A 20732-nucleotide genomic window follows, 5' to 3' on the forward strand; every position below is an offset into this window, starting at 1 on the left:
AGCACCAGGGTCCCAGGTTCGATTCCGGCCTCGGGTCACTGTCTGTGTGGAGTCTGCATGTTCTCCCCGTGTCTGCGTGGGTTTCCTCCGGGTGCTCCGGTTTCCTCCCACTGCCCAAAGATGCGCAGGCTAGCTGGGTTGGTAAAATGTCTTCCATTTCTTTTAATGGCACGTGTGACCTCCTATTAATCTAGATGCGATCTAGTTGAGGAGCTTAGGGTGACCAAAGGAGCTTGGGGCATGATTGCACAGTGTTATGTTCCTGGACTAGAAGTGTAGAGGCCCAGGTGGATGATCCGGAGACGTGAGCTTAACTCCCACCAAAACACTTGGAGAATTAAAATTTAGTTGATCAAATAAATTTGTCATAAAAAAACTAGTCGACAGTAATGGTGATCGTGAAATCAAGGATTGTTGTAAATGATCACCTGGTTCACGAATGCCCGTTATGGAAGGAAATCTGCCGTCCTTACCCGTTCTGGTCGACATGTGATTCCAGAACCACAGCAAGAGGTTGGCTGCCCTCTGAGAACGCCTGTGAGGATGGACGGTATTTTGAAAAATATTTCTGGGGATTATTGTGCTATTTTATAAAGCTGACTGTTTGTGTTTGTCTGTGTGAGCGTGTGTGTGTAAATTATTTGAATAAGCTGGGGAAAGGTTAATGGAGACAACTTGCCTGGGAGACTTGAGACATAAAAGAGGTAGAGGTGCATTTGTAATGAAGCTATGGATTTATAAGCAAATAAATAGAATTTAGAAATTTGTATTAGGAGTTAGATAGGGACTTGGCCTTTCGGTTTTTAAGTTTCCAAGAGAATTAAAAGGCTTTTACAGCTTTCAAAGGTTTCATAAACTATCAAGGGAAGGTTATTAAATTTTTATTTGAGGCGAGAGGGGAGGTAATAGGAAAAAACATGAAAGGTTTTATATTTTGGAAAGGTAAGTTCAAAGTGGTGCGGAGGACAATGGAATTGAAGATGAAAGGGGAAAAGGATAGTTATAGAAAGAGGTTGAGCTGAGTTGTATTGGCTGTGTGGAAGAGACCTCCTGGGGATAGCTCTATGCTGGGAGAGTGCGTGAAGTTCAAACCCGCCTTGCAGTCGGGCCGGAAGAGCCTTTATTGCAGAAAGCAGTCTTGTGTTGAATATTCTTGAACTTCCACAGCAGAGTGGAAGCGAGTGAGAAGCCGAGCCGTGTAACTACACTAACGGGAGAGCAGTTTTGCTGGATTTACTGGATTTTTAGAGTTAAAAGGAAGTAGTGCCAATTTACTTGTGGATTCTGACCAAGCGTTTATTTATGAGGGATATCAATTGTATGTCAAATTGTAATAAATTAGGGCGGCATGTGGCGCAGTGGTTAGCACTGCTGCCTCACGGCACTGAGGACCCGGGTTCGAATCCCGGCCCTGGGTCACTGTCTGTGTGAAGTTTGCACATTCTCCCCGTGTCTGCGTGGGTTTCACCCTCACAACCCAAAGATGTGCAGGTTAGGTGGATTGGACACGCTAAATTGCCCCTTAATGGGGGAAAAAAAAAAAATTGGGTACTCTAAATTTATTTTTTAAATGTTTAAATTGTAATAAATTAATAGGAGTTAGTACATTGAGAGTTGTTGCTTCTAAAATCTTGGCTGTACAGCCACTAATCATGCCGTATTGTTTTGTAAACAGATATGTATTCTTATTCGATAAAGCTGTTATTGTCTGCAAACGCAAAGGAGAGAGCTATGAAATGAGGGAAGTAATCGACCTGCAGTATTACCAGATAAAGGATGACCCATCGGGAAGCAGAGAATCCAAAAAGGTACAAGTGTGGCATGTTAATTCTCAGAAAGCCGTGCTCTTTCCTGTTCACTGACCTTCCACTGTAACCCTGGACCAGCGCCAGTATTATACCCACCTTGCGGTATTGGGTAACCAGGGTGGTACTTGTGATACGCCAGAAAGCCAATTGGTGAAGGATGGAACTATGGACCCAATCATTCTACACTTTTTAAAAAGTATTTATTTACAGACTTGCACATTACAAGCATGCATCTCCTAACCCAGCATCCACAGTTTCAAACTGTGTCGACTTATGGGGGCACAAGCGAATAATGCCCGTTGCTTCTGCACAAGTAACACACATTATAAGAAGTGAGTGGTAATAAGAGATAGCAAAACTGTCTTGGGGGATATGTAGATTAGATGGGGTTATGGGGATAGGGTGGGGGAGTGGGTAGGAGGCTCTTTCAGAGGGTCGGTGCAGACTCGATGGGCCAAATGGCCTCCTTCTGCATTGCAGGGATTCTATGGTTCTATGGTTTAATTATCATTCATAATTTCTTCATTGGTAGCTGAAGTGGCTGTGTGCAGTGGGGAAAGATGAGGCTGTATTGTGACTGGTCAAATAGTCGGTGCACTTGTGGTCAGAAAAAGAATGGAGAAAATGCCACAATCTCACTGGAGTCACGTCCACATAGAAGAGGGGAAAGGAAGCAAATCAGGAAACAACCCTGAAGAAGACATCATTGACAGGAAAAGTAAATCAATGAAGATTAAAAATAAATCCTTGGATTCCGAGCAGTGCCCTGCTCTCCAGTATAGGGTCCGAATTCCCACACTAGGGTCTCATAATTGTTACAGTTGAAGGCCTGCCGCAAACGTCCCCTGTTTTCCCCTGGCTGGACCATCGAGAATTTGGGGTCAGCCATTTCAAATTGAGATGAGGAGTTATTTCTTCAGAGTTTCCCATCCCAGACACTCAGGCATTCGATATATTGAAGATTGAGGTCAATAGGATTTTTAGACACTAGGGAGTCAAGGCGCATGGGGGTAGTGCAGGAAAGTGAAGCTGAAGTAGTCGATCAGCCACGATCTTATTGAATGATGTAGCAGGCCCGCGAGCGGTGTGGCCCACCCCTGCTTCAGTGCCTTATGTGCGTATTAACTCAGGCTTGTCGTCGTGGACTTGTTGAAGAAGGACAGGGAGTTATTCCGTCATCCTGGCCAACATTCCTCCCTCAGCCAACGCCACCAAAACATCAAGAGCAACTGGCCAACAATCTCACTACTCTCTGGACAGAGAATGTGGCCACCTTCACAGCTAATATACCCGAAGCAATTCGTTGGGGCACTTTGACGCGATAGTGCTCTCTGGAACTGCAAGCGGTACCAACGTTCAACTCTTTTCTCTGTTTCTTCCTAGTGGACCCACATGTTCCTCCTAATTGAGGGCCATGGACAAAACGGCTACGAGTTCTTCTTCAAGACCAGGGAGCTGAAAAAAAAGTGGCTGGAACAGTTCGAAATGGCTTTGTAAGTTTGACGTTAAGGGTCGCGCGTTGTGAGCGAGACCGGCTAACCAGTCCTACTCGGAGCACCGAATAACATCTGTTGTGTTGCAAGGGTGGGTGATCAAAAGATTAGTGCTAGGCCATCCCAAGAGGCCCGGGCGGGGGGGTTGGGAACAATTGGAGCTTTCAAAATCAAGCCTGATCAAGTTCTGTTGGTTTAGGGTATAGAGGGATGTGGGGTTTGAGGGGCTAAATGTCCTTAATATTACACAGAGACCCAAGCTGTGGGTGTTTCTTCCAATCCTTTTTTTATCGATCGGATTGTGGGTGTCACTGGCTGGGCTAGAATTTGTTACCCATCCCGAATTGCCCTTGAACTGAGCGAGTCAATCGTGTTACTGTGGGTCTGGAGTCACATGTGGACCAGATCAGCTAAGACTGGCCAGTGTCTTTCCCTAAGAGGGCATTGGCGAACCAGATGTGTTTTTTAAAACTCAGATTGTTACTGAATTCACATTTCACCCTCTGCCCTGGTGGGATTTGAACCCAGGTCCCCAAAGCATTACCCTGGATTATTAGTCCAGTGACTAAGGATGGCGCTGTGGCACAGCGGTTAGCACTGCTACCTCACAACGCCAGGGTCCCAGGTTCGATTCCGGCCTTGGGGGCAACTGTCTGTGCGGAGTCTGCACGTTCTCTCCGCGTCTGCGTGGGTTTCCTCCGGTTTCCTCCCACAGTCCGACGATGTGTACGTTAGGTGGATTAACCATGCTAAAATGACCCCTTTGTGTCCAAAAGGTTAGGTGGGGTTACGGGGATAGGGCGGGGCTTGCGCCTGGGTCGGGCGCTCTCTCGGAGGGTCGGTGCGGACTCGATGGGCTGAATGGTCTCCTTCAGCACTGTCGGGATTCTGTGATGATACCACTTCCCCACCACTCGTCCCAAGGTCGACGCCAACGTTTTAACGATTGTCTTTAGGGAGGGAGGGGTGGGGTGGGAGGAGGGGGGAGAGATAGAGGCGAACAGGCTTCGGGAAGAATTTCGGAGGTTACACAGAAATTTTAATCACTTCACTATCGATGATCTTGTCTTCAGCTGCCTAAGCTCTGGAACTCCTCCCCTAAACCTTTCTCTCCTACAAGGAGTAACTTCAAGATCTTCCTTAAAACCTACTGTTGTATTCCGATATTATTTGTAAAGAGCTAGGGACTCATTATGTGAATATATATTCTGGGGTGCCGCATTTACCGCTGCACTACAGCCATGTCGCGAGGTACAATGTATCCCTACAGTGCAGAAGAAAGCTATTCGGCCCATCTATTCTCAGTCGACCAGCCACGGGGAGAGCTGAAAGAGACATGCTTGAAGGATCTCCAGCATTTTGAGTCTAAAGTGTGATTATTTCAAACACATGGAAACCAGAAGGTATAACACCTGTACCTCTCTGACCCACCATTCAGTCATCCTCCCCTTATTTCACCTCACGTGCCTTGAATTTTGCTTCACAATAGACCCAGTTTATTGTTGGTGTGGATTACAATTGGAAGGGTTCCGGTGCAGTTTTTCAGCCTCCCTCCTAATTGCGAATTGTCCCTTAGGTCGAACATCTTCCCGGAGAACGGGAGCTCGAATAGCCACGATTTTCAGATGCACTCGTTTGAGGAATCTGCAACCTGCAAAGCCTGCCAGATGTTGCTGAGGTACAGTTCCTGCTTCCTGCCGCGACAGGCTATCAACCACAGTTGTAATTAATGTTGGGATTTCAGATATTATAGGTAGTTGGTGCAGTAAGGGTTAAAAGCCCGAGTTAGTGTGTGTGACTGCTGTAGTCATGTTTTTTTAAAAGGATTCTGGTTTGAAAGGCTTTTTTGGGAGCCATAGGTGCAATTAAGGCATCGTAAAAGTTTGGACTGATGGATATTTGTTTGGATTCAGAGGGTTTCCTGTGGGATATTTAATGAGAGAAATTGGGCACGTATTTTTGGCTTCATTGCGCCCAACTTGGTGTCAGGATGCAGCCGTTGAATCTCACGAGAGGCCTCTTGCAAGATGTGCGATGCTCAAAGCGCCTCGCTAGATTTAACGGAGTGTCATGGGACATTACGACCAGGATCTCGCCCTCACTGGACGTGATCCAAATCAGCATATTTAAATGATTCATTAAGCTGAAAATGGTGGTGGGGGAGGGCGAGCATCGGGGCACCCAGACACAATGGCGCCCTGACCTGCGAGGAGCCCAGCAAGAAATGACTCGAGGTGCGGCCTGGGCGGAAAGAAACTCTCCAGGGCAAGAAACCCAGCAGAGTGCCATTGAATAGCGAGGTGGTCCCCAGCATTGCGGCCACCAACAAATGGGCAGGTTTTGTACACAGAGGGTGGTGGGAGCCCGGGAACTCGCTGTTGGGGGAGGTAGTGGAAGCAGATAGGATAGTGACATCTGACAGATAGATGAATAGGATGGTGTCATGAGAATGTCACTTTAAGAAATGTTTGGCTGCTCATGTTACTGCAGTGATGTCAGAGTGTGGGTGGAGCCGAGCTCTGGTTCTGCTTTTTAGTTTCACTTTGAGAAAAGCTTGGGTGTGTCTTTTTTTTTTTGGTTTTGTTTTCAATGTTGGAGCTGAAGCCAGTCAAAGCAGGTGTACTGTTGTTCTCTCTGCCATGAAAAGAATTTAAGAGCCGTGAGGTGATGATGCAGCTGTACAAAACTTTGGTAAGGCCACATTTGGAGTACTGTGTACAGTTCTGGTCGCCTCATTTTAGGAAGGATGTGGAAGCTCTGGAAAAGGTGCAAAGAAGATTTACCAGGATGTTGCCTGGAATGGAGAGTAGGTCTTACGAGGAAAGGTTGAGGGTGCTAGGCCTTTTCTCATTAGAGCGGAGAAGGATGAGGGGCGACTTGATAGAGGTTTATAAGATGATCAGGGGAATAGATAGAGTAGACAGTCAGAGACTTTTTCCCCGGGTGGAACAAACCATTACAAGGGGACATAAATTTAAGGTGAAAGGTGGAAGATATAGGAGGGATATCAGAGGTAGGTTCTTTACCCAGAGAGTAGTGGGGGCATGGAATGCACTGCCTGTGGAAGTAGTTGAGTCGGAAACATTAGGGACCTTCAAGCAGCTATTGGATAGGTACATGGATGACGGTAAAATGATATAGTGTAGATTTATTTGTTCTTAAGGGCAGCACGGTAGCATTGTGGATAGCACAATTGCTTCACAGCTCCATGGTCCCAGGTTCGATTCCGGCTTGGGTCATTGTCTGTGCGGAGTCTGCACGTCCTCCCCGTGTCTGCGTGGGTTTCCTCCGGGTGCTCCGGTTTCCTCCCACAGTCCAAAGATGTGCGGGTTAGGTGAATTGGCCAATGATTAATTGCCCTTAATGTCCAAATTGCCCTTGGTGTTGGGTGGAGGTGTTGAGTTTGGGTATGGTGCTCTTTCCAAGAGCCGGTGCAGACTCAAAGGGCCGAATGGCCTCCTTCTGCACTGTAAATTCAATGATAATCTATGATTAATCTAGGACAAAGGTTCGGCACAACATCGTGGGCTGAAGGGGCTGTTCTGTGCTGTATTTTCTATGTTCTATGTATCTCTTGATCAATGGGCCCAAATCTGGGCAAAGATTTTTTCTGGTTAAATCGTGCCCATTGTGTTTCAGCTTGGCAAGATGATGGTAACTAATGGGAGGAACTAGGGTAGCAGGTTTTTTAGCAGAGATACAGAGATTGTCAGGTGGGTTCCATGACGACAGTGTCTGAAGACTTCAATGCCGATCCTGCATTGTTCTGACGCAGTGCTGGCCGACAGTCCCCCAGAGCTCCCAATCCTAAAAAAACCCCAACCCCACCTCTCCATTTCCCTGACGGGCGCAGAATTTCCGAATTTCCACACATCTCACCACACCCCACCGTCCCTCCACAGCTAGTGTGGGGTTTGCTGTGGGTACCTGGCCTACGCTCTCCTTCAACTGTGGATTATCCCCGGTTCCAGGGATAAAGAGCTGTAACGATGAGGGTAGATTGGCGAGGTTGGGTCTGTTTTCCTGGGAGAGAAGGAGGCTGAGGGGAGACTTGATGGAGGTATTTAAGATGCTGAGAGGTGTGGACAGGGTAAATAAACTGTTCCCATTCGAGAGAGCATCAAGTGCCAGATGGCACAGATTCAAAATGATGGGATAAAGGAGTAGAAGTGATGGTAGGGAACGTTCTGTTCAGCCAGCGCGTGGTTGGAGTCTGGATTAAACTTCCTGAGAGGGTGGCGGATACAGGTTGGATCGAGGTGTTCAAATGGCAATCAGATTGCTTTCTGATAACAAAGAACAAAGAAAAGTACAGCACAGGAACAGGCCCTTCGGCCCTCCAAGCCTGCACCGACCATGCTGCCCGTCTAAACTAGAACCACTATCCTTCCAGGGCTAGAACATAGAACAGACAGAGCAGAAGGAGGCCATTTGGCCCATTGAGTCTGCACCGACCCACTTACGCCCTCATTTCCACCCTATCCCCATAACCCAATAACCCCTCCTAACCATTTTATGGACACTAAGGGCAATTTAGCGTGGCCAATCCACCTAACCTGCACGTTTTTCGACTGTGGGAGGAAACCGGAGCACCCAGAAGAAACCCACGCAGACACGGGGAGAACATTCAGACTCCGCACAGTCACTGGCGCAGCAGGGAATCGAACCTGGGACCCTGGCGCTGTGCAGCCACAGTGCTAGCCACAGTGCTAGCCACGTGTGCTGCCCCTATTCATATCATATCCCTCTATTCCCATTGTTATGAGCCATTGTTTAGAGAACCCCGAAGTGTATCATGGAATTCACCTGGCCCACGACTTTTAATAGATTGGGGCAGCACGGTAGCACAGTGGTTAGCACAATTGCTTCACAGCTCCAGGGTCCCAGGTTCGATTCCGGCTTGGGTCACTGTCTGTGCGGAGTCTGCACATCCTCCCCGTGTGTGCGTGGGTTTCCTCCGGGCGCTCCGGTTTCCTCCCACAGTCCAAAGATGTGCAGGTTAGGTGGACTGGCCATGAAAAATTGCCCTTAGTGTCCAAAATTGCCCTTAGTGTTGGGTGGGGTTACTGGGTTACGGGGATAGTGTGGAGGTGTTGACCTTGGGTAGGGTGCTCTTTCCAAGAGCCGGTGCAGACTCGATGGGCCGAATGGCCTCCTTCTGCACTGTAAATTCCATGTAAATTCTATGTATGGGGAGCAGACGGCCCACTCTACAGGTGTGGGACAGCAGAAATGGAAAAACATTTTTTAAAGCAAAACAATGTTTATTCTATGAACTCAAGTTAACCTTTTTAAACATGATGTGGAGATCACCTGAGGAAGGAGCAGTGCTCCGAAAGCTAGTGTTTGAAACAAACCTGTTGGACTTTAACCTGGTGTTGTAAGACTTCTTACTGTGCTTTTTAAAACATACAGTGAACATCTTAGCAACCATTAATTCAAATACAACCCCCAAATAATACAACACTAAGTAATCCTCAATAACTTCCCAAACAACATCCAGAAGACAAAAGAAACACCTTTTAACAGAAGCACATCAGGTTTACATTCACCACTGAAAACATTTATAATTCTGAATTCACCAAATGATCAAGAGACAGTCTTTTCATGGCAGAGAGATCAGCAGTACACCTGCTCTGTCTGGCTTCAGCTCCAACACTGAAAACAAAAACAAAACAATCAGACACACCCAAGCTTTTCTCAAAGTGAAACTAAAAAGCAGAGCCAGAGCTCAGCTCCACCCACACTCTGACATCACTGCAGTAACATGAGCAGACAAACATTTCTTGGAGTGACATTCTCAAGACACCATCCTATTCATCTATTTGTCAAATGTCACTATCCTATCTGCTTCCACTATCTCCCCCAACAGCAAGTTCCAGGCTCCCACCACCCTCTGTGTACAAAACCTGCCTCGTACATCTCCTCTAAACTTTGCCCCTCGCACCTTTAACCTATGTCCCCGAGTAATTGACTCTTCCACCTTGGCAAAAAGCTTCTGACTATCCACTCTGTCTATGCCCCTCATAATTTTGTAGACTTCTATCAGGTCACCTCTCAACTTCCGTCGTTCCAGTGAGATCAAACCGAGTTTATTCAACCTCTCCTCATAGCTAATGCCCTCCAGACCAGGCAACATCCTGGTAAATCTCTTCTGTACCCCCTCCAAAGCCTCCACTTCCTTCTGGTAGTGTGGCGACCAGAATTGAACACTATACTCCAAGTGTGGCCTAACTAAGGTTCTGTACAGCTGCAACATGACTTGCCAATTCTTATACTCAATGCCCCGGCCGATGAAGGCAAGCATGCCGTATGCCTTCTGGACCACCTTCTCCGCCTGCATTACCACTTTCAGTAACCTGTGTACCTGTTCATCCAGGTCCCTCTGCTTAAGGGCTCTGCTGCTTACTGCATATTTCCCATCTGTATTAGACCTTCCAAAATGCATTACCTCACATTTGTCCGGATTAAACTCCATCTGCCATCTCTCCGCCCAAGTCTCCAACCGATCTAAATCCTGCTGTATCCTCTGATGGTCTTCATTACTATCCATAATTCCACCAACATTTGTGTGCAAGGTTCCAGGGAGGAGGATTAAGGTAGAATAATAATAATGTTTATTATTGTCACAAGTAGGCTTACATTAACACTGCAATGAAGTTACTGTGAAAATCCCCCAGTCGCCACATTCCAGCGCCTGTTCGGGTACGCTGAGGGAGAATTCAGAATGTCCAATTCACCTAACAGCACATCTTTCAGGATTTGTGGGAGGAAACCGGAGCACCCGGAGGAAACCCACGCACACACGGGGAGGACGTGCAGACTCCGCACAGACAGCGACCCAAGCCGGGAATCGAACCTGGGACCCTGGCACTGTGAAGCAACCGTGCTGACCACTGTGCTACCGTGCTGGACCACGCGGTGTCACAGAGGGCCAGTGCAAACTCGATGGTCCAAATGGCCTCCTTCTGCACTGTGAAGATTCTGAGGTCAGGCGGCACTCTTCAGCAAACTAGGCAGCGATCTGGAGCGAAGGGGGCTGCCGTTTCCCCACATGCAGCCCCAGGGACAGGGGTGATAGACCGAGGCCGGATGCCGCAATTCATTGCTCGCCTCTGGGCTGCGCCTTCAAGGCAGGTCCGCTCCATATTACACCGCAGGAGTGCCATTGGGGTGGACACTTTTCAAGTGGTGCAAATGGAAGCAATGGCTGCTTCGTGCACGTTGCATAATTGATTTTCAAGAAACCAAACTGCTTTCGCGTCCGAAGGTTCTGGTAAATCCCCAAATACTCAATATGCACGGTGAAAACGTTTATACAGCAATTACGGGAGGGAGGGAAATTGTGGGTTTGAAAGACTGAGCCTGTGAGTTGGGACGGATTCCTGCAGGTGGCGCTGCAGGAGAATGGTGAGACACCTTGCTCAGTGCCGCCACCTGCCGTAACTCTGGGTAATTACAGAGTCGCAAAGTGTTTGTGTCAGAGAATTTATCATATCATAGAATTTACAGTGCAGAAGGAGGCCATTCGGCCCATCGAGTCTGCACCGGCTCTTAGAAAGAAGACAGGGCGCTGCCACCTGGTCCAGCGGCTCAAGCCTTCTCCTCCCCAACTTCACCTCACTCCATCAACGTCTCCTTCTATTCCTTTCAGTCCAACTTCCCCTCAAATGCATCTACCCTTTCCGCCTCAACTGTGGTATTCCGTATGGCTGCCACTCCCTGGATAAAGAAGTTTCTCCTGAATTCCCGACGTGATATATTAGTGACTACCTCATACTTATGGACCCGAGTTCTGATCCTGCCAGCAAGTGGAAACATCTCTGTACCTACCTTGTCAGACCATATCATAAAGATCTCCTTTCCACAGTCAAGAATTACACTTTCTTCAACCAATCCTGACAAGTAGTACCTCACCGTTAATCCTTTTTTTGTTTGTTGCATATGCTCCAGTGCCTCTACATATTTATTTTTATAATATGGAGGCCAATACTGGTTAGTAGTGGTTAGCACTGCTGCCTCACAGCACCAAGGGACCGGGATCCATTCCGGCCTCGGGTGACTGTGTGTGTGTGCGGAGTCTGCACGTTCTCCCCGTGTGTGCGTGGGTTTGCTCCGGGTGCTCCGGTTTCCTCCCACTGTCCAAAGATGTACAGGTTAGGTGGATTGGCCATGATAAATTGTCGCTTAGTGTCCAAAAGGTTGAGTGAGATTATGGGGATAGGGCGGGGGGGGTGGGCTTAGGTAGGGCGCTCTTTCAGAGGGTCGGTGCAGACTCGATGGGCCGAATGGCCTCCTTCTACACTGTAGGAATTTTTGTTTGTTTGTTTACAGTGCTCCAAGTGTAGCCCAATCGATGTTCAAACCAGATTGGCATGGGGACGGAAATCTGAGGGAAAATTCAGAACAGGGAATGGGAGATGAGAAAAGACTCTGAAAGACAGAAGGAGCACCGGTTAAAAAGTGGACAGCACGGAAATTTGGCAGTGTGTATACGTAAATGCAAGGAGTAGCGAATAAAGCCAATGAGTTGAAGGTGCAGATAGACACATGGCGGCCTGATATCATGGCTATAATGGAAATCTGGCTCAAGGAGGGACAAAAACATCAGCTCAATATCCCTGGATGTTGCAGGCGGGATGGGGAGGGGGATAAGAAGAAGTGGAGGGTGCAGCATTATCGGTTAAAGAATCAATTACCGCTGTGAGGAGGGCTGATGCACTAAATGATGCATCAAATGAGACCATATGAAATGAAAATCGCTTATTGTCACAAGTAGGCTTCAAATGAAGTTACTGTGAAAAGCCCCTAGTCGCCACATTCCGGCGCCTGTTCGGGGAGGCTGGTACGGGAATTGAACCGCATTGCTGGCCTGCCTTGGTCTGCTTTAAAAGCCAGCGATTTAGCCCAGTGTGCTAAACTAGCCCCTTTGGGCTGAGCTCAGAAGTAAAAGAGAGGTTGCCACACTGTTGGGACTGTACTACAGACCCCCAAATAGTGGAAGGGGTGAGAAGAGCAGCAAGGTAGCACAGTGGTTAGCACTGTTGCTTCGCAGCGCCAGGGTCCCAGGTTCGATACCCGGCTTGGGTCACTGGCTGCACGGAGTCGGCACGTTCTCCCCGTGTCTGTTCTCCTCCGGGCGCTCCGGTTTCCTCCCACAAGTCCAGAAAGACGTGCTGTTAGGTGAATTGGACATTCTAAATTCTCCCTCTGTGTACCCGAACAGGTGGCAGAATGTGGCGACAAGGGGCTTTTCACAGTAACTTCATTGCAGTGTTAATATAAGCCTACTTATGACATGACTAAAGATTATTATTATTATTAATAAGATAAATATGTAGAGATTTCTGAGTGCAAAAACAATACGGCAGCAATCATTGGGGTCTTCAACTACCCGAAGATCAGTTGGGATATGACTAGTGCGAAGGGCACAGAGGGCGCAAAATTCTTCAACTGCATTCATGAAAACTATTTTTAGCCAACACGTAACAAGCCTCAACGAGATTGGGGGAATCCTAGATTTAGACTCGGGAAATGAAACTCGGCAAGTGGTAGCAGTGAAGGACCATTTTGGCAATAGTGACCACAATATAGTTAGATTTAGCATCATTATGGAAAAGGACAAAAATAGATCAGGAGCAAAAGTTCTAAATTGTGGGAAGACAAATTTTTAAAAGGGGGAGAGATGAGCTGACGCAAGCGGACTGGATCCAGCTGTTAGAAGGAAAAGCTGTGGCATATCAGCGGGAGGCATTCAAAGGTGAAATTCTCCGGGCGCAGTGCAGATACATCCCCACAAAGAAAAAGGGTGGCACTGCCACATTCAGAGCAAGAGAATGACTATGGAAAAGGTAAGGTTTACACTAAATTACCCCTTAGTGTGTCCAAAGATGTGCAGGTTAGGTGGGGTTAGTAACGTGGTAATGTGGGTTGATTCAGAAGATGTGGGCATGGTTCTCAATGAGAACTTTGTCTCTATCTTCACTAAGGAGAGGGATGATTTAGACATTCTAGTTAAAGAGGACGAGTGTGAAATATTAGACACAATAAGCATAATGACAGAGGACGTACTGGAGGGACTGGCAAGCTTGAAGGTGGGTAAATATCCAGGGCCAGATGGATTGTATCCCAAACTGTTGAAGGAAGCCAGGGAGGAAATAGATGCTCTGAGGATCATTTCCCAATCCTCACTAGATACAGTGAGGTCCCAGAGGACTGGAGGTGTGTGAATGTTGTACCATTATTTTGAAAAGGGTGCGCGGGCTAGGCCAGAAAAGTATGGGCCGGTAAATTGGTGCTGGGTAAATTATTAGAAACTATTCTGAGAGGCAGGTTAAACCACCAGTTAGAAAGGCACAGATTGAGCAGGGATTGTCAACATGGATTTGTTAGGGAAGATCATCTCTCACTAACTTAATAAACATTTTTGAGGAAGTAAGAAGGAGTTTTGATGAGGGTAGTGTAGTGGATGTTGTCTACATGGATTTTAGTAAGGCATTTGACAATGTCCCATGTGGCAGATTGGTCAGAAACATTAGACTCCATTGGATACAGGGAAAGGTGATGTGTCGGATTAAAAATTGGTTCAGTGACTAGGAACAAAGGTTGATGGATGTTTTTGCGAATGGAAAGTGGTTTTCCAGTGGTGTTCCACGGGGCTCAGTGTTGAGGCCCCTTGCTGCTTGTTGCACATATTAATGATTTGGATTTAAATGTCGGAGACATGATTGGGAAATTTTCAGATGACACAAAAATTGGCCATGTCGTCGATAATGAAGAGGATAACTGTCGACTCCTGAATTGTATCAATGATTTGGTTGAGTGGATGGAGAGGTGGCTAAAGCAATTCAATCCGGAAAAGTGTGAGGTAAGATATTTGAGGAGGACAAAGAAAGAAAGAATACTCCATGAACGGGAAGATATTGAGAGGGATTGAGAAAGTGAGAGACCTTAGAGTGCGTTACAACAGGCCCTTGACGGGACAAGTGGACAAGGTGGTCCAGAAAGCATATGGGATCCTTTCCTTTATTGGGCGGGGTATGGGATACAAACGCAGGGATGTCACGCTGGAACTGTATAATACAGTGGTTAGGCCACAGCTGGGGTTTTGTGTACAGTTCTGGTCACCACATTACAGGGAGGACACAATTGCTCTGGGGAGAGTGCAGAGGAGATTTACAAGAATGTTGCCAGGGCTGGAAAATTGCAGCTCTGAGCAGAGATTGGATAGGCTGGGGTTGTTTTCTGAGAGCAGAGGAGGCAGAGGGGTGACCTAATTGAGGTGTACAATATTATGAGGGGCCTTGTTTCCCCTAACTGAGGGGACAATGACCAGGGGGCACAGATTTAATTTGATTGGCAGAAGGATTAGAGGGGACATGAGGAAAATTGTTTCCACCCAGAAGGTGGTGGGCTTCGGGTATTCGCCGCCTAAGTTGGTGTTTGAGGCTGAAACACTCATTTAAAAGGAACCTGGATCTGCGCTGGAAGTGCTGCAGCTGGCAAGGATATGGAGCAGCTGGTTTCTTTCTTCTCTTTTTTGGCCGGCTCAGATACGATGGGCCGAATGGCCCCCTTCCGCACCGTAACTTTACGATGGTTTCATGGTTCCATACAAGGTTGACGCGACACCAACCCCAAAATCAGTTAACATCTTTCTTTCCTCTGGCTCAACAGGGGCACCTTCTTCCAGGGCTATCGCTGTAGCAAGTGCAAGTCTGCAGCTCACAAGGAATGTTTGGGAAGAGTGACTCCATGCGGCAGACAAGGTAAGACTCATCCCGGCACTAGGGTTGCCAACTGTGCTAAAACGTCACCCGGGAGGTTTCACCGCAGGGCATGACCCCGCGCTCCAGCCGTCAGTCGGTCAACACATCCATCCTCGTGACGAGCTGCCTTCCCTCGGCCAATCAGAAATCTATAAGACTCGTTATCCAATTGGACGATGGTTGACTGTCAGCCAATCAGCCTCTCCTTCCCCCATTTTCAATATTTTTATATCTGGTACAGAGACACGTTCAAGGAAAATGACAAAAAAAAAACCAATTGTTTTCAATGTGCCGATGATTTGGCTCCAAGGTAGCACACAGCAGGTTCTTGGAGATCGATCTTCAATCCTGGAGATTCCAGGCCAGTCCTTGGAAACACCACCCTGTGTTGCTGACTCTGATACACTCCCCTTCAGATATGCTCATTACTATCAGGTCCAAAGGTCTAGCCTGCTTGGCCACTCTTTAAGCTTTTCAGGCATCCCGTCACATAATAAGATGTTGATGGAGAGTTAGCAGACAGACAAATATGATCGTCAGATTCGCAGTATGGCACCAGCCCACGTCCACCATCGAGTGTCAGGCGTGGCTCGGTGAATAAAACTCACCTCGGAGTTAGAAGTTTGCGGATTCAGGACCCGCAGCACCACCACCCCCCCCCCCCCCCCCCCCCCCCCCCCCCCCCCCCCCCCCCCACCTACTGATTCTCCACTGCCAGTACTGCAGGGGTGCTCCCACTGCCAGAGGCGCCGTTCTTTGGGTCAGACATTAGGCTGGGGCCCTGTCTGCCCTCTGAGCTGGATGTGACCGATCCTGAGGCTCTCGTTTGAAGATAAAGGGGGAGTTCTCCCTGGAGTCTTGGCCAATATTCATGCTTCAACCTATCATGAGGAGAAAGGTGATTTAGTTTGAGGGATGTTCGCTGGCTGAAATCTGGGGGCCTTCCCCCCCAGTTTTAAATCTTATTCATGTTATTTATTTACAGACAGTGGATCATCAACATTGACCAAGGTACTTGTGAATTTTTAACTTACTCTTTGCTGCTTCTATTAAGGCTGCTGTGATAAATAATTAAACAACCTGGTGGGATTCAATAGATTATCTTGTCATCTACCAGGAGGGCACCTGGGAGAGGGCACTGCGGAATGGGGAGGGGCCGGGAGGGGGGAGGGAATGGGGAGGGGCAGGGGAGGGGGCTGGGGATTGGGGAGGGGACTGGGGAATGGGGAGGGGACTCGGGAATGGGGAGGGGGCTGAGGAATGGGGAGGGGGCTGGGGATTGGGGAGGGGACTCGGGAATGGGGAGGGGGCTGAGGAATGGGAAGGAGGCTGGGGAATGGGGGAATGGGGGAGGCGCCTGGGAAATGGGGATTGGGGGAGGGGCCTGGGGATGTCACTGCGGAATGGGGAGGGGGGCTGGGGAATGAGGAGGGGGCTGGGGAATGGGAAGGAGGCTGGGGAATGGGGAGGGGGCTAGGGATTGGGGAGGGGACTCGGGAATGGGAGGGGGCTGAGTAATGGGAAGGAGGCTGGGGAATGGGGGAGGGGCCTGGGAAATGGGATTGGGGGAGGGGCCTGGGGATGTCACTGCGGAATGGGGAGGGGGCTGGGGAATGAGGATGGGGCTGGGGAATGGGAAGGAGGCTGGGGAATGGGAGGGGGCTGGGGATTGGGGAGGGGACTCGGGAATGGGGAGGGGGCTGAGGAAAGGGAAGGAGGCTGGGGAATGGGGGAGGGGCCTGGGAAACAGGAATTGGGGGAGGGGCCTGGGGATGTCACTGCGGAATGGGGAGGGGGCTGGGGAATGAGGAGGGGGCTGAGGAATGGGGGGATTTGTGGGCGGGCAGTGAGGAATTGTGGAGGACACCAGTAAATGATAGAGGGTTAGGGTTAGGGTTCGATGGATGGTGGTTTGGATGGAGGAACCTGGAATAAACTGTGTGATGCTGTTGAAAGAAGCTTCCCGGGCTGTAAACAATGTTAAATTCATCACAAAATATTCTCCTCCGCAGAGTAAAAGTAACAGAATTCCACCGAGCCGCACAATCAAAACAGGTAAGCAACTTGTTCCATTTAAACCGACTCAAAGAATTATGTGATTAGAATAAAGCATTTTTGTGTAAATTAGATGAAATCTGGAGGTTGGTGGACTAGCAGCAATAAAAATACGTCTAAGCTACTGATAGATTTGAAGAAACCTGGCTAAGCTACTCTCTGTATGGTGATAAACAAGCTCAAGTTTAAGAACTCAGCTGTTATTCAATACTAGAGTATTCTAAATCCCACAAAGGAAACTTGGAATGCGTGCTCACAGCTGTATTTTCAAAGGTTCTGCCAAATTTCCGCAGTGGCTCAAGTGCTTAACGTTGGCCGAGGACTGCTACTGTGTAATCAATGAAATGGAAGCGGTGTTACAGCTTAACGTGGCTCCCGTTTGATGTGTTTGAGTATGGTGTCTGGCTGTTGTCCTCAAGCTACAAGGAAACATTAGGGTTGTCGAGGAGTCTCTTTTAATTCAAGGCCTATTCTCCAGGGACCTTCTGCGGGAGAATCCATGAGCAAAACCTTAGCGTCACTTTTTAACAAAGAAATCTCGAGCATTTCTGTTTATTAGTCAGAAAAATGTTGAAGTTGGGGAAAGGTCCAAAATGAAGGACGTTAGTGAACCAGATGGATTTTACAACATGGTTTCATGGTCATCGTTAGACTTTCAATTCCAGATTTTTAATTGAATTCAAATGTCACCATCTACCTTTAGTGGGATTCGAACTCGGGACCCCAGAATATTACCCTGGGTCTCTGGATTACCATTCCAGCGACAATAACACTATGCCACCGCCTCCGCTAAAGTGAAGGGGAGGAAATTTGCAATTTGTGAAGTGCTGGACAGGGCCCATAAGCAACGCATTTGCTAAGCGGAGAGACGAGTCATTCCTAAATAACGTTGCAACTGAATGCATTAAAGACACAAGAGGTATATGAGAATAAGTCAGTCCTCCACTATTTGGCCGCAATGAAGTTCGTTGCTAATGAGATCTAGAGTGTAGCTGTTCCTCGTTTTGATCAGTGGGGACAGTGGGGAGAGCGAAAGGGCATCATGAATGAGGCAAATTCTACAAATCCTGTCGTTCACGATACGCTGGGAACTTCACAGATTTTCACCTCCTCTCCCTTTCTGGGCCTCTGTCGTCTCCCTTTCAGGTCTGCCCAAGACAGAAGTCTGCCAAGAATATTATGGGATGCCTCCTCCACCCGTGGCCTTTGGACCTGCTTTGAAGTTGAGTTTAGGACATATCGTGGAACTCACCAAAGCAGAGGTGGAACAGCATTGGTGGGAGGTAAGAAGAGACGGAAGTAGCCACGACATTCCTCCTGGCAGTCGGGCAGACTTTTGCATTGTTCCCTTTTGATGTTCCTGCTCATTTTCAAAGAGTGACGATGGGCTGAATGGCCTCCGTCACCACTGTAATGATTGTATGTCCTTCAATACTCCATCAAGGAGGTCTTGTGGCACAGTAGGTACTGCCCCTGGGCCAGGACCTCTGGGTTCAGGTCCAAAACCAGGGCTTGTTGGCCACAGCTGGAGTGTTCGTAACGCGGATCAGTGGGCTGATAATCAGCTCGGAATCTTCCCACCACTTCTCCCACTATTCCCCAAGAGGGACGACAGGGTGGGTATGAAGTTATGCTTAAAAAGGAAATACTTTTTTAAAAATGTGTTCAGTCGACACCATAATAGCTTCCGCGGTGACAGAATGGAGCGCTCTGAGCTCTTCGCTGAATTCTGTCAAGGGGCAGCCTTCATTGACGTGAGTTATTGATTTGGGGCGGGAGCGGGGAAGGCTTCACAGCTGCAGTCCGGGTCCCCCGCAAGGCCCCACTCTGCCAGTTTGTTGCATGAAGGCCTTGGCCAGTGCTGGAATGGTCGAGGAGTGCCTGACGTTGACGGGCCGGTTGAAGGCGGGCGGGGCCTGTGTGGGATCTGTGATGAGGAAGTGTTTTTTAATGGTGGTATATTGCTGCCACAAGGCCTCTGCTGTTACCCCCTGGCACGGAGGTCTGAGCCACACAGGCTGGCGGGATAGGAAGCGGCAGCAGGTAAATTGAGGGGGTCATTGTGTAGCGGCTAGGCTTAGTTTGGTGTAGACCTTCTCCAGGCGATTTCTTGTCGAAATCTCCCTCTCTATGCGCGGGAGGCGGGATGTTACCCAGGCCTGGGAGCCTGGGATGTTGGATAGATCGGAGGATACCCAAGATGAGGCACATTACTTTGTTGAGCTGGGTATCTACAAGTCTTAATGTTAATTAGTTAATGGTTTTACCCAGTAGATCATCAAACAGCAATGATTTTAGAATCTTAACAAGGAAATGGCACAGAAAGAGCCAACTTAGCCGATCGGATGAGCAGTGTTATTACTGCACATTGGGCTGAAGCACAGTCTAAGCAGGCCAATATTCTCACGAATGGCATCCTACCCCTACACTGAATGAGATAAGCTGCTTCAGATAAAGACCAGAGCTCGACTGAGAGACCCTCCTCCCCACTGTGACCCCACGTCTAACCATGAACACTCAACTTGAGCTGAGCTGAAGTTGACGTTAAAGGGGAACTCTTGAGCGGTATACTGAGGACCAACACCTGAATATGGTGCAGCGCCCAATTGAGAAATCTGGGTCTGACATCGAAAGTCGATGCAGATCTTCTGGAATGACGTATAAACCACCAGTGTTGGTAAGGTCAATATTGGTCGATACCTGAGAGAATGCTTACCTGGTGGCCAGGGTTCCTGTTCTTCGTGTTATCCAGAGTAATATCCCACCATCAAATAGTGGTGAGTTTACACAAAGGTTAAAGATATCTGAGAAGTGTTTTTCTTTCAATGGCTTTAGGGAAGGAATACATCCACGAATGAGATTGGCTGGTTCCCGTGTACCAAAGTAAAACCCTTTGTATGTGTAAGTAAAACAAATTCGATTTGTAGACACTGGCCGGGATTCTCCATTCTGGAGACTCCCGCCTGAACTGAATTGGAACTGGTTTGCGCTCAATTCACCATCCTTTGTGAATACGAGGATTCCTGAGGGAATCCCGCTATTCGGCCGCTATTTTGAGCGGGGTAGGTCAACCCCCCCCCTGCCCCCCACATCGCAAAGCGGCCCCTCCTCCTTTCCTGCCCACCTCCGCATTGCAATTCAACCCTCCTTGCCCCAAGTATGGGGGTAACCCGGTCTGCCCGTCCCTGGAGATCCCCTCAATAGGGGGACCCCCTCACCGAGACCCCCTGGATGGGGACCCCCAACCACCAGAGATCCCCTAACTAAATGGACTCCTCAGAGATCCCCTTGATAGGACCCCCCCCAGACACCCCTGAGTAATGGAACACCCCCCGAGACCCCTGAATTGGGGGGCTCCCACCTCTAATTAAAAGGATCCCCTGAGACCCCCCCTATCGAAAAGGACCCCCCAGGTGATCCCCTAACTAAAGGGACCCTACCCAGGGACACCCTAACTAAAGGAACTCACGCCACAGGTCCCCCAGAAAAGAGACTCCTGTTTGGAAGCTAGAGAGCAGTCCAGACATGAGCAGTGAGAAAAACTACTGTTGTATCACTCACCTGGGCAATACACCTGTTGGCTCAGACAGAGGAAGCACCACATGTCT

The 20732-nt window shown here is 48.5% G+C and overlaps 1 protein-coding gene across 4 annotated transcripts in view; it reads left to right on the forward strand.

The window, feature by feature from the left end:
* Positions 1 to 20732, forward strand: part of LOC140403193 (proto-oncogene vav-like) — a 115043-nt gene that overhangs the window by 84144 nt on the left and 10167 nt on the right. For 3 of the 4 annotated variants that reach the window (XM_072490938.1, XM_072490942.1, XM_072490941.1), the window contains exons 14-21: positions 1676 to 1808; positions 3192 to 3301; positions 4878 to 4979; positions 14978 to 15069; positions 16055 to 16080; positions 17082 to 17124; positions 18271 to 18407; positions 19960 to 20025. In XM_072490938.1, coding sequence (XP_072347039.1) covers positions 1676 to 1808; positions 3192 to 3301; positions 4878 to 4979; positions 14978 to 15069; positions 16055 to 16080; positions 17082 to 17124; positions 18271 to 18407; positions 19960 to 20025 — 709 coding nt within the window. The remainder of the gene's footprint in view (positions 1 to 1675; positions 1809 to 3191; positions 3302 to 4877; positions 4980 to 14977; positions 15070 to 16054; positions 16081 to 17081; positions 17125 to 18270; positions 18408 to 19959; positions 20026 to 20732) is intronic. The other variant, XM_072490940.1, reaches the window with a different exon arrangement.

This window comes from Scyliorhinus torazame, chromosome 27, assembly GCF_047496885.1.
Source record: "Scyliorhinus torazame isolate Kashiwa2021f chromosome 27, sScyTor2.1, whole genome shotgun sequence".
NCBI lineage: Eukaryota > Metazoa > Chordata > Chondrichthyes > Carcharhiniformes > Scyliorhinidae > Scyliorhinus > Scyliorhinus torazame.